This window comes from Apiospora phragmitis (genome assembly GCF_038363925.1).
Source record: "Apiospora phragmitis strain CBS 135458 chromosome Unknown utg000006l:1.0-5683423.0:1.0-5690449.0, whole genome shotgun sequence".
Classification (NCBI taxonomy): Eukaryota; Fungi; Ascomycota; class Sordariomycetes; order Amphisphaeriales; family Apiosporaceae; genus Apiospora; species Apiospora phragmitis.
In genome coordinates, this window is record NW_027117404.1 from 4,243,524 (window position 1) to 4,266,850 (window position 23,327).

Below are 23,327 nucleotides of genomic sequence, written 5' to 3' on the forward strand. Positions count from 1 at the left end.
TCATACAATCATGACAATTCAAAGCTACTTCGTCTTGCGCTGTGCACATTAGGTGCGAGAAACAGCTTGCCAAACGCTGGAATTGACGAACGCCCACTCGAAAGTAGCATGGCTCCCGGAGGGCCGAGGCAGACATGGGCAAGCCACGTGCACAAGTGCCGCCGGCAGCAGTACAGTGAGTTTGACGTCGGCCAGCGCAAATTAGATTGTAGTATTCATCGACCAATGCCAGCACCAGTGTGTCTGGTCTGAATCGTGATGCCCACCAAGTACGAAAGTGATGGCGTTGACCTAAATACCGTTGAACATGTCCGAAAGGTGGTAGAGGTAGACGGGTGGAACGAATGGGGGCGTCTTCTTTCTCTGGCAACGCGACTACGCTACTGTTGCGCAAAAGTGCTCTACTTTCGCATTCGCGGCTGGACCTGCTTCACTACACAGCATACTGCACCGCCAATGTTTACACGTCCTCGGACTTGGCAAGCCGGAAGTATTGGGGAACATGTCGACAAACCACTTGGTCAGTGGTGAATGTTGCAGCCTGCCCTTAATTCATCATTTCGATGCCTTGAACCGCGAAAACCTTAGGGGTCATTTGTCGGTGGGTGGCATTCCCAGTGTCGCCTGCGGAGCTAGAGGCGGGGGCGGGGCAATCATTCCAGCTCCGGGTGCGCTTGAACAAACCAGCTGGCAAAGTAGTGACGACAACTGCCTAAATCAGACGCGTCTCAGAACACGCTTTGGTTTATTGCGATGACGAACTCCAAGCCTGGAAGCAGCATCTTGAGCGCGGTATTGAACTTCTGTAAAAAGCCACCCTGGAGGTTAGATCCGCGAGTCATTCAATCGAGCCTGATTCTCAAGTCGAACCTGTCCAGCCGGACCCCGTGCAACATGGACGACGATTTCGATTCTGGGGATGACCTGTTCGACAACGTCGACACTGACGAGCTTGTCACCCAAAACAAGAGACCCGCTTCCCAGGGCTACACTTCAAATGGCAAGAATGACAGCCATGGCATAAGCGAGAGTCAAAGCAAGCGCCAGCGCCTGGACCTTGTTGGTGTTGGCCAAAAGCTCCTACGTGAGAAGTTTGGCTATGACAAATTTCGACACGAACAGGAAGGTGCCATTGCAAGTGTCCTGAGGGGTCAGAACGCGTTGGTCGTCTTTCCGACTGGTGCTGGAAAGTCGTTGTGTTACCAGGTTCGTATCACTCTAGTCTCCTCCGTCCTAATCAATGACTGGGGTTCCCAACTGACTGACTCCAACTCAGATCCCGGCCATCGCTTTTGAGGAAGTCGACAAATCGAATGGAGAGTACCGCGACTTCTCTGGCATCACCATTGTCGTTTCACCACTGATTGCTCTCATGAAGGATCAAACTGATGCCTTGAAGCGCAAGGGGATTGCTGCTGAGTGCAATGATTCCACCAAGTCTTTTGAGCAGTTGCAACAAATCAGCGCCGACATCAGAAGCGGCAAACTTCGGATGCTTTATTGCTCACCGGAGAAACTTAACAATGAAGGCTTTGTAGAGAGCCTCAAATATGTGCCTGGTGGTATTCGTCTGTTGGCCGTCGACGAGGCTCACTGTATCTCAGAATGGGGTCACAGTTTCCGTCCTGACTACTTAAAAGTGGCCAGATTCGTCGATGAGATCAAGGCGGAGAGAGTGGTTTGCTTGACGGCAACTGCTACGCCCAAGGTAGCCGACGATATTTGCAAACAGTTCAAGATAGACCAGTCTAATGTCTTCCGGACATCGCCCTATCGACCTAACCTGCATCTGCAAGCAAGGCCAACACCCTCAGAGAAAGCCAAGATCACTATGCTCCTCGAGTACTTGGACAAGCACGATGGCTCCACCCTTGTCTACGTTACCGTCCAGCGTCAGGCCGAGGAACTCGCTGCTACACTAAGGGGAAAGGGACATAATGCAGAGGCTTTCCATGCTGGAATGAAGGCTGAACAAAAAACCTTGATTCAAGACCGTTTCATGGCATCTAAGGTGCGCATCGTCGTTGCCACGATTGCTTTCGGTATGGGTATCGACAAAGCGAACATCCGCAATATCATTCACTTCAACACATCGGGTACCATAGAGGAATACAGCCAACAGGTCGGTCGCGCTGGACGGGACGGGCTTCCTAGCTACTGTATGATGTATATCTGCCACGAAGACTGGTACATCAAGGAGAACTTCGCTCGTGGCGATCTTCCCTGTCGGTCGTCACTCGATGGACTGCTCCACGATGTTTTCAGTCGCGAAACAACGAAAGGGCGAGATGGGGAGGACGTTTTCAAGCTTAACCACAATGAGCTCTCACAGACCTGGGACATCAGGACAAGTCCGCTGTCCATCTTGTTCGCGACCCTTGAACTACGATACGGTCTCCTCCGCGCCATTACACCGGAATACTCCTCTTATCAATTTGAGGATCGAGGATTCTATAACAAGATGGCAGCCAGCGATGGCTCACCCGAAGCCAAGGCTATCTACAAGCACGCCAAGAGAGCGAGAAAGTGGTACACATTCGACATCAAAGCGGCGATGTCAGGAGGGCTCCTCAGAGCCGACCTGGTGCGAAAACTGAACCACTGGAATGACACCGGGGCCATCATGCTCAAGGCGGGTGGCGTCGAGCACCGGTATCGTGTCCTCAAGAAACTTCCCAGGACCAACGCTGAGTACAAGAAACTGGTCAACGAACTGTACGCCGACATGGAAGGCCGCGAAGAGGATGCGTTGAAACGCGCCCAGGATGTCGTGGATCTCATTACTGGGGAGAGGTGCTTTGCAGCAGCCCTTGCTGAGCATTTCGGGATGTCTCTGCCAGACGGGAAGACTTCTTGCGGCCATTGTACCTTTTGCACCACTAAGAAAGCTATAGTGCTGCCACCCAAGCCACCCGCCAAAGTGGACATGAAAGGCATCAAGGCGGTTCTGAAAGCTTGCGACGTCCGGGACGATCCGAGATTTCTGGCCCGAGTGGCGTTCGGCATCAAAAGCCCCAGGGTTATGAAGCTTAAGCTACAGAACAGCAGCGTCTTCGGCTCACTAGAAGACCATGACTTCTCGGTTAGTATCATTTTACCGACATGAAGTGTAATGCGTACTGACATTTTGCAGTCCTTGATCAAGGAGTTCACCAGGGCATGCCATACGCCTGAGGAATAAGCGCCGCTGCTGACCTTCCATCGTACGATGCTTACACTTGTCTAAATTGATCGGGTTCTATAATCATTTGATGAGCAAAGGTCTAATGAGGCCTGTTAGATATCCCTGAAGTCCTGAATTTGACACACTGTTAGGGATATGGACCTTGCCAGCGGTAGCACATGATCCATGTTCGTACATCAAGAACAATGCCAGTTCTTTAAGTTAATAGACAATAACGTGAGAACAGGAAGAATTATAGTGAATTGAGTTGGTAGATGCCCAGATTTATGGCGTCATAGTGAGGATACCTATCATATCTGAGACTGACGACATTTAATTGCTTCCGGGGCCCTTGGTGCCTCCCATGGCATTCTGAACGCTTCCGCCAATGCTACCCTCAGTGGTGAATTGCTTTCCGATCATACCGTCTTTGGCCAGGGGCCCACCAACCGTTGCGGCAGTGCCGCCAACTGCTCCCTTCTCTAAAGTGTAGGGGAAACTAGGTCAGTGGAGAGCCCTTATGCGATAGATGTACGATAAAGAGAGAAGGGTACGCAGGCATACCAGTGAACTGCTTGCCGATGGCTCCCTGGGCGTCAAAGGCCTTGGGCTTGTCCTCGCCAATACCCGCGGTGGCAGGGGTCTTGGTATCTGAGGCCATGCCGCCGTTTCCCGTTGAAGGCATTATGATGACTGAACCGTGGATGTGGGTGGGTAGAGAGGGCGTAAGGTGAAATTTGTGGTATCAAAATGCGGTCGGTGATCGGTAGTGTGTAAAAGAGAAGTTGAGGCTGAACAGTTGATATGGGATGAACGCTCTGATATAAGTAAGAAAGTGACACAGATTCCTTACTGGTGACGACGGTTGAGGTCGTGGTGATGTGGTGATGCGGTGATGCGTACAACGAAGTAGCACGTGCCCCACATGCCAATCCCGCTGTCGATGAGGTCATAATGAAGCATCGATGTCCCCTTAATCCGGAGCCGCATGCCGCTACTTAACCGATTGGCTTTGGCTCTCGAATTCACGTGTTTTATTAGTCCGTAATAATCCAGCACTCTTGCCTTCCACCAAACCGAAGGTTAGTTGAGCACTGTATAATTAGCGCCCGCCCCTTTTGCTGCTCCTGAAAGCCCCACAGCATCATCTCTACCACCATTTAATTACCCCTTATCGTGGCATACCAGAAAGTCAAACTACCATACAGTAAAACAAAAAGTTGTGTGCACTTCTAGTTGTTTTTAAGGATCACGCTGTTGTCACGATATGTCTCTCCGAACTCCATCATGACCTATACCTGCTCCCTATCAATGCCTACCTACAAGTGCTAATTACTTCATCACTTCATGCCGCCAAGATCCAAGACTAAATCCGAACGGGCTCTTCTATTTTATATAAGGACCTGCTGATCAGGAGCGAGTGAGACCTTGTTCCAGGACCCATCCAATGATTAATCCATATCGGTAACGGAATAAGCGCTAATGGATGTTAATTATTCGAGAATGGAGTGTAGCACTACTACCCAGGCTCCTATGATGCCCCCGGTATTGACGAACAGTGAATCAGAGGAAGCAGGGGAAAAAAAAGATCGTTCAAGCGTAGCCAAAATATCTCGGACCACAACCCAGGAGTACGCATGACCCGGATTTTCTTGGTCCTGGAGATCGGGTAATTTCGATGGGCTTGAATAATAGTCATTGAAGGAGAAATCCGAAAAGACGTGTGTGATGGGAAAAAGCCCAAATCAGGCGAAACGTGCCTTGGGAAGGAACAACCAAGACGTTCGGGGAAACTGATAGAAGAATCGAACATGACAGAAAATGAACGAATTAACAGCAACCACGCGCAACCCCCCCCATGATACCAAGACCGGAACCCTCATGGTGACCATGCATAAGTACTGTGGCTGTTGAAACAGCAAGTGAAGGTCCAGCCAGACATTTCGTTGCACCAATGGTAACTTTCGAAGAAGACCTGAGCTTTACCCATGTAATGGCCAGCAGCAAGATGGCCAAATATGTGTCAGTGGTAGGTTTGTGGTGTGTGTTACCGTGGTCGTCAAATTCGCGTGGTGAGGTGTGTAGCTACACAGGTCAGAACTCGGTGGCTTCGAGCCGTATTTAATGGTGCTAGAAAGACCAAGGCCGCAGCCTGATGTGTGATAATGGCGCGGGTTTGAGGCCGCAGCCGATTTGTTCCGCATTGGTGGCCTCAAGTACCACAGCGCTGATTGGTGGCCTGACATGGGAAAAGGGATGCGTAAGATTCGGTGGACGATGGGCATTAGCGTTGTACAGCACGAGAATGCCTTGCCTGTAGGCCTCGTTGCATTAGGGTCAGCCAGAGGAGTAAGAAACTTGACCCAAGTTATGGCCTTAAAACCCAGCCTTTCGATTCGCTGAGAATACTTTTGGATGTCTTATTGACCATGCACAGACAGCACAGCCATAACAGCGTATTATTTCTTCTCAGTCACCAAACCATCTTCATCAATTAAAGTCGTATATGGTATCATAGGGAGGGTGAACACCCTAAGCTCCGGTCATCTTTATCAACCCTCTTTGGGAGACCTTACTCTAACACTATCGTTTTTCTTCCCACGGCGCAAGGCTTCTCCTTCGTCATCACCTCAACGACTTCTCAGGCACCCTATTCTCATCCGTTAGGAGCTGCGGGTGCTGGTGCTGGTGCGCGCGCTCGAGGTCGCTCTCGGCGTCCGAGTCGCGCTTCATGTCGCCGAAGTCGGTGTTGATGACGAACTCCTCCTTGTCGATATGGCGGAAGGTGAAGTAGAAGATGATGGCCAGCACGAAGCCCGCGATGGTCGGGCCGGCGAAGCACCAGATGAGGTAGGGGTCCTTGACGGCCGGCGCGGTGGCCAGGCCGATGATGGCCTGGATGGCCGTCATGAACAGGTTGATGGAGGCGACGAGACCCTTCATGCTGTTTTGGGGGGGAAGAAGATGAATATTAGCAGTTGACTTCTTAATTAAAAAAGAATAAAAAAGAGAGAAGATATTAGACGGGGATGCAAGCGTGGTGGCGACTTACTTCTTGGGAGATCGGCTGTAGGCAATACCGTAGGCAGTGACGTTGATGAAGATTTCGGAGACGGCACCCAGAATGACAGGGATGGAGTAGAGTTCGATCTTGATAGGGGACAGGGGGTTCTCGCCCTCGGGCAGGATTTCGGCGCAGGTGGTGGCATTGTAGCCGCACGGCGAGGTCTGGTAGATGCGGTACTGCAGGACGGCGTAGCCGACGGAACCGAAGGTGCACAGCAGGAAGCCGAAGGTCATGCGGGAGATGGGGCCCCAGTGGATGTTGAAGCGGCGCAGCAGGGGGTAGACGAGGTGGTTCATGAGCGGCACCGTGAAGACGATGGCGACCGAGTTCAGGTTGTCGAGCAAGTCGTTGGGCATGCCGCTGTTCTCCATGCCGGCCGTCAACGCGTTGCCCGACGCGCCCAGGCCCGTGTCGTTGATCTGGAAGATGGGCTGGAAGATGAAGATGCCGCAGGCCTGGAACGTGCGCCGCACGTCGTCGACGAAGGCGTCGTCGTAGGCGTACTCCTTGGTGCTGCCGGCCGCGAGGCGCACGCTAGGCTTGCCGGCCTCCCAGAAGCCCGTGCGGCCGATGCCCTTCAGCCCGCCGTGGGTCAGGATGTCGCCGAGCACCTTGAAGACGTTGCCGAGGTCGGAACCGCCCGGCGGCTGCTTCACCAGGCGAGAGTTGAGGTACCACAGAAGGGGCGGCAGCAAAAGGTACAGGATGGTGGGAATCAGGTAGGCGGCCCAGTAGCCGACACCTTTGGCGAGGTACGTGGTGGCAATACCGGTGGCTGCGCCGATGTTGACCAGAAGGTAGAACCACAGCATGACGCTGTTGATGGACTCTTCGGGGTCAACGATGACCTTCTCACCCTTGCTATTAGTGATGACATGAGCCACCTTATGGGGCGACTGGTCCATGACCGTGGGCGAGATATTGGGCTTGAACTGAGCCGCACCGATCGAAAGCATGTAGAGAGACAGGGCGAACGGGCCGATGGCCTTGCCCGACCGGAGAACCGGGGGCAGAGCCGAGATGATCATGATGACTTTTTTTTGGCAAATTGGGTTAACAGATTGCCACGAAAGATACCGGTAAGCTCTCGTGATGTGACTTGTACTTACTGTGGGCAATACCGCAGATGGCCACGCCCCAGCAGATCATCCGGAAACGGCCGTACTTGGTATCGGCGAGCCAGCCGAAGAAGATGGGCAGCGCGTAGGACAGGAACTTGAAGGCCTCAGTCATGGCGCTGGCCGTGGCCGACCCCCTGCCGAGCGCGCCGGCGCCGTACTTGGAGTCGAGCGAGCCGGCGGCGCCGGTGCCGGGCCCGTCGGGCGGCAGGGGGGCGCGGATGAAGTTCTTGTACACTTGGTTGCAGCCGTAGTAGGAGGCGCGCTCGGCGAACTCGACGGCGCAGAGGTAGTAGCACGAGGCCGGCATCTTGCCGGCGACGCGGCGCAGCGTCGACTTTTCTTCCGGCGTCGGCAGGATCAGGCCGTGGAAGGTCTCGCGCTCCTCCTTGGCGCCCGCGAGCTGCACCTGCTGCTCCTCCTTGGCGTCGCCGATGATGGCGTCGGCGGCGTCGGTATCGTGCGACGCATGAACGGTGCCGACCGAGTTCCGGTTGGTGAGGGTCGTGCTGGTATCTGCATGCCCCGTCAGTATACATTCCTCCCATCATTGTAACATTCATCTCATTTGATCGCCACTCTTCAATCGAGCTGGTGGCGAGGAGATACATGCTCAGGGTACAACTCACCCATGGTGGACGAATCACCGTGCTGGCGCTACGGTTGAAGCTTCTGGCTTGCTAGGCTCAGCGGTGTTCCAGGGCGAACGAGGCGGGATGAGAGCTGGAGTGGAAGGGTTAATCTAGGAGGCAAGCGGCGATGGGCCAGGTATAAGTACTGCAGCAGCACCTCAGTGATTCACGTTACATCCATTCTCAGCTGCGCGCGCCAAGATCCAGTCGGCTCACCCAGCACAAGGCTAAATGCAACAGCTTCCTTCATTAGCATACCAGAATGACTTCCAGCAGAGACCCGGGGGTTCGGGTCCATGAAGGACGAGTCTGCTTGATACGTGATGATTTCTTCCCGATCAAGACCAATCTCCGTTCTGCTGTAGCCAGTCGCCACCCATATCGCGCTGTCAATAGGCGGTCGAGAATAGAGTCGAGCCTTCTGTTGCACACGCATGGTTCCCCGGTTGGGAGAAATATCCGGTGCTCGTTGGCCTTGGCCCTGCTTGGCGTAATACATGGCGGCGAGGGAGGGAGAAACCGGTTTAACCAGAATAGGGAGCTGGTAAACCTCACCCGACTTGGCGCAGGCGCGCCAAGGCTGAGCCAAGAGATATCCAAGCTTGCTGCTCGCTGGCCAAGAGGCTGGCCTGGCTAGCCAAGGCGACCTCTGGATAGATGCAGAAGGTGTGAGACAGTTGACAGTTGAATACATGGTGAGAGCCAACGTAAGGGGTGTGGTCATGTGGTCGTTTATCTTATACGAAGTCATGTATTCGAACCCTTCTAGAACCGATAACATAACGCCGCGACTGGCCGGTTGAAGAAGCCCCGATTCCACCTGGATCATGTGTGACGGAACTTTGGGTGGTAGCAGCCAGGCGGCAGGTTGCAGGTTTGCTGTTTCTTATAAAGTTACACACACATCCATCTGCTCGTGTGCCTTCCAATCCCATTTGCCTTTCTTCTTACAGAGGATAATGCCATCTAGCCACCAGATAATACCTAGCTCAGAATGGAAGAAGGTCAAACGGGAATGGAGGCGCCGTTTCGTTTCGTTTCCGGCCCCCATCTTGCATCGGGCTCTCCAGAACAGACAGCATTGACCTTCTTCACACAGATGGACCGCGGCACGTTTGAAAACATTGACAAACACCTAGATTCAGTACTAGGAATGCACTCCTACGGACCAGCCAATAGTGTCTCGTACAATTGTGCCGCTTCCCTTGCTCCTCCAGGCGACGCTCGCTTGTCAGCAGAGTGAGCCCCATAAGGTGCCCTAAATCGTTGCGGGCGATTGGGTCAGCTTACCCGGTCGGCTCCGAAGTTGGCTCCGAGGTTGGCCCAGACTCTAAACATCGCTGATAAGCGACAATGTTGTTTTGAATTCAGAGAAAACGCATCTCAATTGCCCCAAAGTCGAATGCGGCTCAAAAGAAAACTGGACAAACGACCATGTCAAGCTTTGAGCCAAGTTGGCCGAGAGATGCCCAAGAAGAAGCCAAGATTCTGTCAAGCTTCACAAGCAAGCTTAACCTCGCGCCGATGTGTTTGGCTTGCAACATGTCTTGGTCGCGTCTTGGCTGATAAGGGAGGCGAGGTGGTGATAGGCTGGCCACTGATCCACTGCTGCCGATGTTGCACAACCCAGGAGGAGGGGTCTTTCAGCCCCCAGGAAGTCACGTGATACCTTGATGCCCGACCGATCGACTGCTGACTAGGATACATCCAAGAACAAGTGATGATATACGGCGAACAATTTGTCTACTTCTGCACCTTCCGGAACTCCCACAACACCCCACCGTGCATCCTGCGTGCCAAGTGACGCCCGTCCGGCGCCATGTCGACCACCTTGAGCGCATCCGCCCAGAACGGCGTGAGCAAGTGGTACCCGCCCCTGGGATGCGGCCGCACCGTGAAAGTCTCCCAGCTGCGCAGCTTGAACACGTAGGCGCCCATGGCTTCGAACCCGTTGTGGCCCAGGTAGCGGCCCGTCGCCGCGTTCAGGAAGCCGAAGTAGTTCTGGCTCTCGGCGCAGTACCACGTGTTCTCGGCCGTCGGCGCCGCCTCCTGGCCCGACGTCTCTCGCTCCGGGATGAACAGCTCGCCGTTGGCGAGCGTGAGGGGGCGCCCGGTCGCCTTCTCGAGGATCATGTAGCTGGAGCCCGGCCACGGGATGTTCTCGTCCCACGCGTTGTCGGTCCTGGTACGGGGCCCGCCGACGTCAGACGGCTCGGGGGCCAAGACGAGCAGATCGCTCTCCTCCTCCTTGGTCGATGGCTATTGATGGTTAGCTCGCTAGGTCACATACCTTTCAGAAAGGGCGAGGGCCCTGCAGTGGACCATGGAAGAAACCACGAAAGTGACCACGCCAACAATATCAATAGCGACAACATGGGAAGTGTATGGATGCTATGAGGCCGAGCTGGGTTGCCTCGTAACGGCTGACGTTGCAAGACACACTGTGGGAACGGGCACTTACCGTGCTAGATTCGACTATATCTAGATCCTCTGGATCCTCCCTGATGTCATCTCCACCACTAATGGACGTTGCAGGAGACGTTGCAGGAGACGTTGCAGGGGACGATGGAGGGGTAATGACGGGGTCGGCTTTTACATCCCAGGTGTTGCACCGCTGGAGATTGCCCATGGTCGGAGGAGTGTATCGTCTCTCGGGCGTGGGATGTGAATAGGCCAAAAATCGAGTAGGTAATAATGAAACGGGGACAGGGAGGGCAGGAAGCCTATATGACGTTCGGGCTGTTTGTGCGAGTGGCGCGGTTACCGTTATCTATGAGAAGAATGGGAATGGGGTCGGATCTCGTCTGATGGGCAATTTTCGATGCAATGATCTCGAAATGGATTGGGAGGGAGCCAAGTGCATGAGTTTGGATGCGTTTATTCGGAATTTTCTGGTGGAAACGGGCCAACGCATAAACACCCTCAAACCTTTCGCTGGGTCACTCTATGCCCGTTTTCTGAATGGCGCTGCTGTCGTGAAGATCTGCGTTCGGCCCACCGCTCTTGGGCGGCCAATGAAACAAGGATTTACTCCTGCCACGAGCCACTTTGTGTGGTGCCTCTCCGCTTCTGCAACGACTCTCCGTTACTACAAACAGACGTCGAATGGGTATCGGACGGGCGGTTAGGCACCAATCTCCAAGCCTAATTGCCATTCCTACCGATTTTACTCTAGTTTATATCGTCGGCTACCTGATCTGTCATGGTTTACTTTAAGCATATCATAAGTCCCAGCGCAATATATTCCGCTAATCCACCGTAACGTAGATACCCATTATAAAATTGATATAGTCGATGCCATTGCTAACTTATTTTAACAGCTCCGTAGTCAGCTTGATCTTGGCGTGGATTTCCTCATCAGTACTGTCCCTCCATGTAGGCAGGAACACTATCACTCATTTGCCAAGACCATGGAAGGCCAGGACCGACTGTGTGCGTACTGCTCCAAACTTGATTTCTCCATGCTCCAGCGTCCCACTCGAGGTCAACTGGTGGCTTTGAACAATGGCAACCCACCAGCCGACGGCTACCCCCTCGGAAGTCGCACTATCGAGTACGAAACAGGACACTCTTACCAGCCTCTATGCAGCCTCGGATTGCAGAGTCGCATAGATCAAGAGCAGAGCTGTCCGCTTCGCGATGATATTCGCCGCGTCTTGGTGCAGCACCCGCAAATCACGGCGACATGGGGGTCCCGGCGTAATGATGCTGTATGCATAGCGAAATTCGACGGAAGAGCCACACTAAAGCCGCCGTCGGGCGTGGAATGGGAGGTTTCCTATGCTCACAAAGTCTACAACTTGTCACTGCACTGGATCGTCATTCCAGATGACCAGAACCTCGCAAAGCCAGGTCTCGTTCCTTACGCGGTAGCCAAAGACTAACATCAAGACTTCTTATCTCTGTGTCTAGGGCTATGTTCAGAGTTGTACCAATTTCTAACACGAATAGGTTCTTGAGACTGTTTCGTTTCATAGACGTCCAAAGCGAGAAATTTGTTGAGATCAGAGAGAGCAAACTCCAGTCATTTCGCTACGCAGCGCTGAGCTACGTTTGGGGAGGGCCGCAAACGGTTTGCCTCAGAACCGACAACATCATGGACCTCCAGATACGCGGGTCTTTACACAACGCCCCAAACACCATCCGGGACGCAATGGCTGTCGCAATCAGATGAGAATTCACCTACCTATATGGCGACGCTTTCTGTCTTATACAGGACGATGACGACGATAAGCGGGAGCAACTGGCCATCATGGGAAACATATATGCAAACGCAACTGTGTGTATCGTTGCTGCATCAGGATATAGTGTCCATTCAGGAATACTCGGGTTATCGTCCCCGAGGAAGCCGCAAATCGAGGTGTCTATCCCTGGACACGACAGGTCGGGGGAGTTGGGTTCCGACCGGATCCGGATGATTGAACCTGTAAGGTGTCGGTGATAAGCTCTAGTAGACATCCAAGTTGCTGACTTGACAGTGTAGCCCTTTTACCCAGTTGGGACGGCCTGGTTTAGTTGGCTAGAGTGTACTGATGTAGCGCCGGGACAGAACCTCTGAGAAGATCGACCTCACGCCTGGCTGCATCTGGTTTCACCGATGACATCACAATCTTATCGATATCAATATGGTACCCCAATCACACCACCTCTATACCGTTTTATTTGCTTTTCTTCCGTCATACTGCCTTATCTTATCTTCGCCGATTGAAGCCATCGTACAGCCAGAGTCCATCGTTGGGGACGTTTCCCACGACATTTTTCGAAGATGTCTGCCCCGGTCCCTGGAAAAAAAAAACCACCTGGCCATCATATCATCCTCTTCGTGCATTCCACGCAGCCTGCGGACACGTTTTGGCAACGCTTACCAGGAAGAAAACATCAGTAAAAGACTGAGTTCTTGCCCCGTATCTACGGGCGCGAAAGATATGGAGAAACGGGGTGATACGGAAAAAATGGCGAATGATGACCCCTTCGTGGGTCACGGCAGACCCACACAGGGCGGAACTAAAGCCACCTCAGCGTTCGTCGGCGACGGCCATATAGACGTCGCAGCCCAGTACGCCAACCACTTCGCCGACAGTGGCGAGACGTACTCGCTCAGAGATGAGACGCGGCTGCGCTGGAAGCTCGATCTCCGCCTCGTGCCCCTGCTGTGGTTCAACGTGACCCTGGGGGCCATGGACAAGGTTACGACCTCGACCGCAGCCCTCTACAACTTCCGCCAGGATACCTGTCTCAACGGGGACAAGTACAGCTGGGTCGGTAGTGCTTTCTACGTGCGTACTGCTACCCCCACCCCGCCCTACCCAGTGCTTGGGCTCGGGGGAAGGGCTGGACCCAAAGACGCCGACGCTAATGTTATCAGTTTGGATACTTGATCTGGTGTCTACCGAGCGGCTCTATGCTCCAGAGATTTCCCTGGCCAAGGTGCTATGCGTGGTTCAGCTTCTATGGGGTTTCATCCTCATCGCGACGGGCTTCGCCCACAACTTTGCCAGCTTGATCGCCTTGCGGGTGCTGCTGGGGGCGTTGGAGGCTCCCATCGTACCTGGCAATTTCCTCATCCTCGGTAGTACGTATTAATACTATCCATTTCAATACATTGCTGAAATCAGCCGTGATAACTCTGATGCATGATGAATTACAGTGTGGTACACGCGCGCCGAGCAACCCCTGCGCACCGGTCTGATGCTAACTGGACTGTCCGTCTGTTTTACCGGCCCCATCGGCTGGGGCGTCGGGTTCCTCCATGACGACCACCAGTGGCGTGCCATGTTCTGGATCACGGGCGGCATTACCATTGCCTGGGCCGTCTTCATCGGCCTCCTTCTGCCCGACAACCCCGTTAAGGCCAATTTTCTGGAGTCGCGGGAAAAGGCCATTGCAATTGAGCGGTTGAGGGCGGACCAGACCGGCATCGAGAAGAAGAGGTTCAACAAGAAACAAATGATCGAGGCATTTACCGACCCCAAGACCTGGCTCATGTGTCTCTTTCACCTCACGATTAGTATCCCTAACGGAGGCCTGACCAACTTCGGGCCTCTCGTCATCAAAGGACTGGGCTACACTTCGCAGCGATCCACACTGCTCATGATGCCGACGGGGGTGGTCCAGACCGTGGCCTCGTATTCATGTAATGGCGGGGTGTTCCTCTGCCTAAAGCATGCACCCAAGTACCAAACCCGCGTGGCATGGGTCCTGGTGGGCATTCTGGTCGGTCTTATCTCGACCATCTTCCTGCTCACGCTGGACCTGGACGACTACAACGGGAGGCTGGCGGCACTGTACATGGCCTATTTCTACTTCGGATCCTACGTTGTGTCCCTCGGCATCAACACAGCGAACACGGCAGGCCACACCAAGAAGGTCACGACGAACGCCCTCATCTTCATTTCGTACTGTGTCTCCAACATCGTGGCGCCGCAGTTCTTTCTTTCGAGTCAGGCCCCTGTCTACCCGCTCGGAATCGCCGCCATCCTCGGCAGTTATGTCCTATCGGTCATTTTCATCGTCTTATATGCGGCTTACTGCATCTGCGAGAACCGAAGGAGGGACCGAGTGGACGCGGCTGCCGGGGAAAGAGTTCATATGGATACAGACTTCAAGGACCTTACAGATAAGGAGAATGTGCACTTTAGATATGTCTGGTAGGATTTATCTTGTTGCAATTCGTTGCATTTGTGGTGATGACCCCGGACATAATCATACCTCTTGTGGGAAATACTGTCACACCAATCCATTTATTAGGATAAACAGGCTTCACATAATGACTTCGGGCACAGTAGATTTCAGTATGATCTGTGTTAAAATTTACCTGCGTAAAGGGTGGGACAAAGTCTGCAGCTTGATATACAGCTGGATTAATAGTGATTGTTTATGTACATTAAGTACTTCGGTAGCCGAGAAGCTGGTTCTGTAATTGAAATTTTAAAAATTAAGGTGTGTAGAAACAATCAGGATAAGGCCTCTCCAGCAACACACGAGGAAGAACATTGTGTTTTGGCTGCCAACCAGAATCTCTTCGGATTTCTTTCATCCATCCGCTACTCATTTCTCATCCACCAACCAACCCATGACAACATGGCTGACCAAGCCAACAACCACCAAGTACGCCAGTACAACGGTGTGCATGACCTCACTGAGAACGATGTCGATTGGTTCTTCCTAGAGTATCTGATCTGTATCCGCAACACAGATCCAAACGCTGTCGAGGCCGATCTCGAGCATGGCGGCAAATATCGCCGGAACTACACGGTCTGGCTTGACAATGTATTCAGGGATGAATTCTGGAACAGCTCTATTGAGCCCACGGTTAGTACTATCTTCATGTTTATTGGATTTTTCTGGTCATTGACAAATTCGGCCACAGCCTCCCAGCGAGCCAAAGGAGAATGGCATCGAAGGATGCGTGATTGTCGGCAAGTTCGAAGAGGTGAGAGACAGCATTCATATTGAATACCAGTCTATATATTATTGTACTAAATGTCGCAGGATCTTCCCAAAAGTGCTAAGAGCCATGCCAATTGGCTCAAAGTCGTGGGAGCACCAGTCCCAATTGCCGTAGCCGAGATGCCACGAACCACCGACTCTCAGCGCAAGAAGAACTGCCCAGCCTACCTGCGAACCCGAGTCGACAACCCGGGCGACAATCTCATCCATGAGTATCTCGACTCCAAGCTGCGCTGGGTTCCTGTCCAGTTCATCGCCTTTCGTGACGGCGATGTCCCCAGTGCGGCCACTAAAGCAGAGGCTATCATCCAGCAGGACGACTACCAGCAGCGAGTCTCTGTTAAGTGGAACTCAAGCGTGCTTATCTATCTCTTCCGCAAGAGATTGTGGCGTAATACGTATGTACAATACATGCTACGTTGTCATTATCCTTTAGCTAACTCGGTTTTCTCGTATAGCGTGACTGGAGGAGTACCTGCTGTGGCAGGCATGCGGGAATACACCGCCAACGATTACCGTATGACTCAGCTCATCAAGGGTATCAAGAAAGTTTGCGTTGGGGATGAGTTCAGAATTGAAGAGTAAGCGATCCTCTCCAATTGCGGGAAGAATACACACGCCTGACATTTCGCGACAACAGCTAAGTACTTCGTGGCTCTTGCTGGCGCCCCCCGCCCTTCCGCCGGAAAATCCTCAGTATCAAGTGCGGCAACAGCGACACCGGCTACGGCCGGGCGCTCAGCGACGCCGCCCTCACCAAGCTCGCGCAGGCCTGCCCCGGCCTCCAGAACGCCGTGCTGGAGGCGTGCACGAGCATCACCGACAAGGGCCTCGTCTCGCTCCTGCAGCATTGCCCCGGCATGCGCACCGCCAGCATCACGGGGCACGACCGGGGCTGCGGCAGCGTCACCACCAAGGGTCTCGACACGCTCTGTAAGGATAAGACCCTCGGCGCCGCGCTCCGCAAGCTCCACCTCGTCGACCAGAACCTCAGCACCTCGGCCGTCAAGAAGCTGTCGAAGAAGCGGCAGGGCCTGGAGATTGCCGAGGGCACGACCGACGGGGACGGCATCGCCGCCCAGATGGTGGTCTCCATGGGCGGAGGCGGGTCTGTCACGACGTGGAAAGGCGGCAAGGCGGACGGCCAATTTGATTCCGACGACGATCCGTACGGTGGTGGTGGCTTCGGTGCTTGGTCCCAACGAGGACGAGGCCGTGGCCGAGGTGGTCAACGTGGGCGCGGCGGGCAGCGGGGTCGCGGTGGACAGCGCGGACGAGGTGGGTAGGATGAGGATTGGAATTCCATGCAATCCTGTCTTGCAGACTTACCCTTTTAATCGCAGTGGCTTTGGGTCTTCAATTACACTGACGGCTGGGCCACTGCCCTCATTCTCAACTAGCAGGCAATTTGGGACAGAGTCCATCCTATCGGACTTGGTGTACAATACTCCGTAGGACTAAATGATATTACTACACGGTCCAATTCAACTTGAATTCATCTATTACTTGTTTCATGTGTTGATCCCGAATGGCAGGTTCTGTTTTGATTCATGCCCAGCCTTTGAAGTTCTCTCACCACCATCTTGATTCCGAGGCGCGCCCCCACCTCCAATTGACCCTCCAGGGTGGAAATCAGGGGACAGGTTCCAGGACGTCGAGTTCGTGTTGTCGCCGGCTCGACCTAAAGGTAGTCATTAATAGCATTCAGTGGAAGCAGCCGCCGAAGCACTTCCCGGTGGCTGCCAATCCGTACAGCATGATGGTGCCCACGCCCGTGAGCCAGGGCCCGACCCAGGCGGCCACCTTGTTGACGGTGCTGATCTCGCAGAGGCCACAGCAGCCGGGCTGGGGGTCCGCCTCGAGCAGCTTCTTCTCGCGCCGGCCTTTCGGGGACAGCGAGATGCGGTCCTTGTAGAAGACGACCTGGCCCTGGTCCGGATCGGCTTCGTGCTGACGCTGGGGTTTGGGGTGGTGTTCGTACTCTGTCAAGCGTGTCAGCGTACGATGGGTGTCAATTGGTAGGTGGATAGAGAAGTAAGCTTACCTGGCGGGGGGAGCGGACCGGGGTCTCTCGTCTAAAACCACCGAATCCAGGCTCCAGCACGGCGAGTTCTCATGCCCGGTCGAGTACCAGCTGTTACGCCCATACGGATTCCGCACGGGAAGTCGTGCCGAGGGCGGCTGCAGCCGAGTCGGATCGAGCTGCTGTTGCCGCTTCTGCTCCGACTTGCGGAGCAGGCTTAGGCGGGCCTTTATTCCAGACGGCAACCGCGACACGCGCGGCAGACCTTCGTCGGACGAGCTGACGGAAGTCGCTGAGACATTCCTCAAATGCCTTGTATATGACTCATGTTGCTGGCGGTCGGGGGCGCGTCCGCGACCGGTAGAGGATACGGACCGTCGTGTATCGCTACGGCGGCTAGAGTGCGACTTTTTGGAGTGGATTGACATATAAGTTGGTGATGGATGGGGGTTTCCGAACTGGACAGTTTTGGTCGCTTAATGGACAGGTCACATATGCATACCGAAAACCGTTCCAGAGGTAACGCATGGGCATATATCTTATATCTACAGCTCTCAAGGAAAGAAATTCAGTCACGTTGCAATAGATATGCAGGTGGTGAAGACGGTGCAGGTTGCAGACCCACCCACCGAAGACTCTAGCATTTCCTGGTTTCGACGTCTCCAATCCCGCGATGGTACTCCAGGGCCACCCCGAATCAGGGCGAGCCTCTGGCGAACCAAGGCCGGGACAGGTAAAGGATCTGCCGGGATGGAGAACCAACTACGCGTCGCCGTAACTCAGCCATTCGATTGATGCAATCGTTGACTATTCTGTTACCTAACAAGCGGCCTGAATACTCGGACACGACGGCGGCTCATGGTACGATACCGACGGCTCCAGATGGTCTAGAAGCATTAGCGGGTCCAAGGGTTTGTATTCTGGTCTTTAGCAATTCCCGGCAATTCCTCCCAGAGCCTGCAAAGCCCCTGCGGCTAACTGCGGGGGAGACCGTGCACTGCTGATCTCACGGACCAAACAGCCGACCGAGATGAGGGCTTTCATAACGATCATCGCATCACCAACGCGGCCTGATACCAATCTCCCTGTCAATTCTTTGCCTGTGTATTGCCTCGTGCTATGGGTAGAATCTCTTCCGTTCAGTCATGAGGCTTAATAACTCAGTGAATACGATGACCCGGGAAGTGGAAAAGCCCCACATCAGGTAATACATACGCATAGTCGACTCGGCAAGGTCGCACAGAATCTCGTTCAGGCCAAGTCGTCCAAGTTGGTTAAATATCATCACCAATTTCAAATTTGGTGCGCTGATCACTTCATGTTGATCGAACCATCTGTTGAATCAACACTGAATACTTTCATGCTAGCTGATCATTTTTCAACATTTTCTGAACCCATTTTCTCGCAAGCATGACGAGCCAATTGGGCCCTGTACAGTGCCATTGATTGGAAAAAACTCGAGGCAGAGATCTAAGTCAGTATGCGCACCTTCCAAACAGCATTTTATGCCTTGGACTTTCATCTCTCAGCTCTCAGCTTTCAGCATTCACCTCTGGACCTAGAATTGTCTCAGCGTGTTGTCTCACCCACACATGATAGTTCTCCCAAGACCTATCTCATGTTTTGTATTCCAAGTAATGCTGACGACTGGTAAGCCCATACTATTAACACTACATTCGCCCGGCCCATTCTGTTATTTGCTGCCGTGGTTGTTTTTGTTGGATTCTTGATGCTTGATCGACGCACGTCACGGGCATCGTGGATCTGTCCGTGGCCAACCTATCGTCCTTGCTACGCACCGGCCAGTGGTAGCTGAACTTCTACGAGGTGTGTCTTTCGGGGGACATGCCCATTTCACCCGAGCTTTCGGGGGATAATCTATATGCCCCTCTCAATCCAGCTACGTTGGAGGTGAGATTTTTGAAGCTACAGCCCGGCACATTCGACCAGGCAATACACTGTGACTTGCAGGCCTGTCCCTTGGGCCATCATCCAAAGTACGAAACACTCTCATACGTTTGGGGCGATGCGTCCGTGAAAAAGCCCGTCTATGTCAACGGCCATCTTGTCCAGGTCACCTATAATTTTGCAACTGCCCTCAAGTACTTACGTCACCGCTGGAGACCGCGGCACCCTCTGGGTGGATGCCATATGCATCAACCAGGCCGACAATGCGGAGAAGAATTCCCAAGTGCCGTTGATGAGTCGGATATACTCGCAATGCTCGCAGACTGTGGCCTGGCTCGGCCTGCCGAACCCCCAGATGCTGCCGGTCATAGCGCTCATGAGCCCTTTCGTTTCGTTTCGGTACTTGCGGGAGAAGGCACGTCAGATATCGGTTGGTGTATTGGTGTATACTTCTATCAATAACACAATGAGAAGAAGCATCTTCTACAAAACGGTGGGACTTGCTACCATACTCGTCTCCAATTTTCCTTACTGGTCTCGAATTTGGACATACCAGGAGTTTTGGTTACCAAAGAAAACAATACTCGTCTGCGGTGATCTGGTTTTCCAACCCCCTATTCGTTCGCAAAGGCCCGATGCGCAAATGATCGTTCGGAATGCGTATACCACTCCAAGAAATACGGGCAGTGCTGATGCGAGTCTATGTGCAGAATGGGCGCAGCTAGTGAGGGAGTGGGAAGGACACGCGACAGAGCACCGCTTTCAGTATGGCTTTACGCACGAATCATTTGGCGAGTGACGCCGAAGCGTAGAGACAGCCTTCCGACGTTGTTGTTGGACACCAGGGGACGCCAATGCACAAATATTCGCGACCGCATATATGGGCTGTATGCATTCAGCCCCCGACTGCAAGAGGTATATCCAGTCAACTACAACAAGCCTTCCTGCGTCGTGATGTACGAAAGCACTGCGGCGGGCATTTGGGAATCACGCATGTTCCTATACACGAGTTTCGCACTACATATGGCCCAGCCTATAGGCGTGTCAATTCCATCGTGGGCCCTTGATTTCACTCAGCCATTCGGTTCTCCAACGAGAATACCGATGTTGTTCGTACCCGAGACCACAGAACCAGGTTATTCCTTCCTTGAGCCCAAAGCGTGCGTCCTGAATCGTGCGATACTCCGCCTCCCTGCCCATGTCATGGGGACCTGCTCAAGCCTGCTTCAACTCAACCATGATCAAACTGAGCTGGCTGGAGAACTCTCGCGCCTCCTAAAGAAGACGGATGAGTATCACATGCGCATCTGGTTGGCCCTGGCATCATTCATCGACCTGGACAAAGTGACCCTAAACTATCTACTATTGCAAAGCATGTTGCAATATTTTTCACAACAACCGTCGCAGCGCGGGGAGGGTACGTTTGATTGGGGGATTTCGCCAGAAGTCTTTGAAATGGCCATCCTACATCCCCTAGCGGGTAAGTCAGTAACTCTGCTTGATGCTGTGGCCCAATATCGGGAAGAGCAAAGAGCTCCATCCGTAGCCTGCATCGTATCGGGTAGTGCCTTTCAGGGTGACTTGATAGTCCTGCCTGCATCTCATAGGCCGGTCATGGCACTGAGACGGAGCCAGCCGCCGCAGACCGTTGCGCCGGGGTCGGACGCCTATTTCACACCATGGTTGGGGTGGTGTGGGTTGAAAGTATGTCGGAAACGAGGGGAAAGGATATGGGCGATGATGGCAAACGCCTGGTGGCCGCCACTCGCAGCATGGAACACACAGACTTCGTTATCCAGTAGCCCAGGCCCCTCGTTGGTGCGTCATGTTACCTTGTAACTCATTAATTAAGCACCCTAACCACTTAGCCGTCCTACCACATAAGCAGCTACCCAAATTGACTACCGATAAGCGAAGTCCCCTAACCCCCTTTTCGTATATAAGTCAGCATCCAACCCCCTTATCAATAATTGAAGGATATTACCAGAATCGTCACTTCTCGTGCTTTCTAGCCATGCCTATCCTAACCCTTGAATACGCCATTTTAGCCGTATAAGCTGGCGAGTCGGAACGTGCAGCCTTTAAAAAACCCAAGGTACCCCGAGCCACCTCACGGGACAGAATTAGGGGCAGACCGACCCGGACCAAGTCTAAGGAGTCCGTTAGGGCTCTCTCTCTTTCGCCCAGGAGGAATATTTTAAAACCTAAGCTATCCGATAGGCGTAGCTAAGCCTTGCCCCTAAGTATAACGTATTCCGGCTATTCGTCGCCCGGCTATTTAAAACAGACCAGCACGCCCTGCACCTTAGAATCCATTAAGTAAGGAGATTCATCGCCCGTCACCTTAAGTTAAAAACTATACTAGCTATAATAATAAACTTTCGACGCGTTTATTATATATTTAAAGAGAATATCTAGTTTTTTTTCTACTTTAAAGTAAGATTTTATTAAGAATATTCTCGCTTATTTTATTTATAATATAATTGAAATTAATAATATTATAAGTTTAAATAATAAATATTATATAATTAATTTAATCGAATTAATTAAAATCCTTATTTAAAATACTACTTATCGCGAGTAAATAATAGTTATAAGATTTATAAATATAAATAATATTATTTTACTCTTTTTTATTATTTTTAAACCGCGGCGATAATTTATAACTTATAAATAAATCTTTAAAATTAATTATTCGTTTATTTATTTAAAAAATAAATTAATAATAAACTAGCGATAATATAGTTATAAAATATTTATTTATTATAAATAAAACCGGAAAACTCGAAGTAATAACGGTGTTACAGTGCGTTTAAACTAACCACTACGCTATAAAGCAAAAGCTTCGAAAATAACTAGACGGTCATTTCTGTCTAATTCTACGCCTTAAGCGCTACCTCGCGAGGGACTAACCCGCCGATTATAATAAACGGTTACTTATTTTAAATAATTATCATAATTATATATAAAACTATTTTATTATAAAATAAATAATTAATAAAGTTTAATTATTATATTTATTAATATTTAATTTTTATATATTATAGCTTTAAATATTAAAGATTTAAAAATATTTAATTCTTCGTTATTAATTAATGTTTAATATAAACATAAATATTATTAGAATAGCAAGAACTAAGGTTTTCTATATTACTCTAAAAAAGGTGTTACGTACCTATGCGTACGAACCCCTTTCCTATTTCATTAAAAGGGCATACGATACCCCTCGTAGCTCGTATTAAAGATAAATATAAATAATAGAATATAACGATTAAACCCCGATTGAACCCGGGACCTGTACGTACGTATAAAAGCCTATTTAATAAATATAGTTAATTTTATTTAAGCATAATATTAAGCTTAAAAACTAGATTTTAAACTTAAAATAATAATTAATAAATAACGAGCTATTAGAATTTATTTAGGGAATATTTTTAAACCTTTAAATTCTCGGTTATATAAATAAGAATAAAGCCGCGGTTAAAAGAATTATCCCTTTAAATTTTAAATAACTTAATAATTAATAAATATTTATTTAAAAAGCGTTTATATTTATTAGCTTTTAATATAAATATTAAATTAAAACTTTAATTTATAATAAAAATACTTAACTTAATAATATTTATAAAAGGCTATTATTTTATAAGCTTAAAAAAAGGCTTACTATTTTAAATAATTAATTAACTAAATTTAAATAAAAGAAAATCCGTTTATAAGTTAAATTAAATAAAGTGTTATAACTTAATTTAATTATACGACTTAAACTTACTTTTAACACAGCTTTATAATACCCCGGAATATATATAAAACTTAAAATAAGCTAGCCTCACTTAGTTAATATTTACGACTTATTAATAATAACGAAACTAGTCGCTAGGAATACGATAATAGTTATTAAAGAAAAAGTACGAGATAAAATAATAACGATAATACTAGGTAATTAAGATAAACTAGACAGTTAAAACTA

The 23,327-nt window shown here is 51.1% G+C and overlaps 9 protein-coding genes across 9 annotated transcripts; 5 read left to right on the forward strand and 4 right to left on the reverse strand.

Annotated features, from left to right (window-relative positions):
* Positions 1 to 894: 894 nt before the first annotated feature.
* On the forward strand, positions 895 to 3,106 carry PG994_006532 (uncharacterized protein; the record flags this gene model as incomplete). Its single annotated transcript, XM_066857941.1, has 2 exons — positions 895 to 1,206; positions 1,277 to 3,106. The coding sequence occupies 2 exons, from the start codon at positions 895 to 897 to the stop codon at positions 3,104 to 3,106; spliced, it is 2,142 nt and encodes a 713-aa protein (XP_066717210.1).
* Positions 3,107 to 3,496: 390 nt separating this feature from the next.
* PG994_006533 (uncharacterized protein) lies at positions 3,497 to 3,848 on the reverse strand (the record flags this gene model as incomplete). Its single annotated transcript, XM_066857942.1, has 2 exons — positions 3,497 to 3,645; positions 3,728 to 3,848. 2 exons carry the CDS (start codon positions 3,846 to 3,848, stop codon positions 3,497 to 3,499), a joined length of 270 nt encoding a protein of 89 aa, XP_066717211.1.
* A 1,940-nt stretch (positions 3,849 to 5,788) lies between these two features.
* PG994_006534 (putative peptide transporter PTR2) lies at positions 5,789 to 7,981 on the reverse strand (the record flags this gene model as incomplete). Its single annotated transcript, XM_066857943.1, has 4 exons — positions 5,789 to 6,107; positions 6,216 to 7,263; positions 7,340 to 7,864; positions 7,978 to 7,981. 4 exons carry the CDS (start codon positions 7,979 to 7,981, stop codon positions 5,789 to 5,791), a joined length of 1,896 nt encoding a protein of 631 aa, XP_066717212.1.
* A 1,742-nt stretch (positions 7,982 to 9,723) lies between these two features.
* On the reverse strand, positions 9,724 to 10,609 carry PG994_006535 (uncharacterized protein; the record flags this gene model as incomplete). Its single annotated transcript, XM_066857944.1, has 2 exons — positions 9,724 to 10,239; positions 10,442 to 10,609. The coding sequence occupies 2 exons, from the start codon at positions 10,607 to 10,609 to the stop codon at positions 9,724 to 9,726; spliced, it is 684 nt and encodes a 227-aa protein (XP_066717213.1).
* Positions 10,610 to 11,390: 781 nt separating this feature from the next.
* Positions 11,391 to 11,864, forward strand: PG994_006536 (uncharacterized protein; the record flags this gene model as incomplete). Its single annotated transcript, XM_066857945.1, has 1 exon — positions 11,391 to 11,864. The coding sequence occupies one exon, from the start codon at positions 11,391 to 11,393 to the stop codon at positions 11,862 to 11,864; it is 474 nt and encodes a 157-aa protein (XP_066717214.1).
* Positions 11,865 to 12,932: 1,068 nt separating this feature from the next.
* PG994_006537 (uncharacterized protein) lies at positions 12,933 to 14,631 on the forward strand (the record flags this gene model as incomplete). The annotated part of the gene is made up of 3 exons (XM_066857946.1): positions 12,933 to 13,344; positions 13,391 to 13,552; positions 13,628 to 14,631. 3 exons carry the CDS (start codon positions 12,933 to 12,935, stop codon positions 14,629 to 14,631), a joined length of 1,578 nt encoding a protein of 525 aa, XP_066717215.1.
* A 429-nt stretch (positions 14,632 to 15,060) lies between these two features.
* On the forward strand, positions 15,061 to 16,715 carry PG994_006538 (uncharacterized protein; the record flags this gene model as incomplete). Its single annotated transcript, XM_066857947.1, has 5 exons — positions 15,061 to 15,291; positions 15,350 to 15,412; positions 15,472 to 15,827; positions 15,888 to 16,010; positions 16,127 to 16,715. 5 exons carry the CDS (start codon positions 15,061 to 15,063, stop codon positions 16,713 to 16,715), a joined length of 1,362 nt encoding a protein of 453 aa, XP_066717216.1.
* A 346-nt stretch (positions 16,716 to 17,061) lies between these two features.
* Positions 17,062 to 18,312, reverse strand: PG994_006539 (uncharacterized protein; the record flags this gene model as incomplete). The annotated part of the gene is made up of 5 exons (XM_066857948.1): positions 17,062 to 17,110; positions 17,183 to 17,411; positions 17,590 to 17,764; positions 18,082 to 18,214; positions 18,272 to 18,312. 5 exons carry the CDS (start codon positions 18,310 to 18,312, stop codon positions 17,062 to 17,064), a joined length of 627 nt encoding a protein of 208 aa, XP_066717217.1.
* A 985-nt stretch (positions 18,313 to 19,297) lies between these two features.
* Positions 19,298 to 21,162, forward strand: PG994_006540 (uncharacterized protein; the record flags this gene model as incomplete). Its single annotated transcript, XM_066857949.1, has 3 exons — positions 19,298 to 19,525; positions 20,168 to 21,064; positions 21,088 to 21,162. The coding sequence occupies 3 exons, from the start codon at positions 19,298 to 19,300 to the stop codon at positions 21,160 to 21,162; spliced, it is 1,200 nt and encodes a 399-aa protein (XP_066717218.1).
* Positions 21,163 to 23,327: the final 2,165 nt, after the last annotated feature.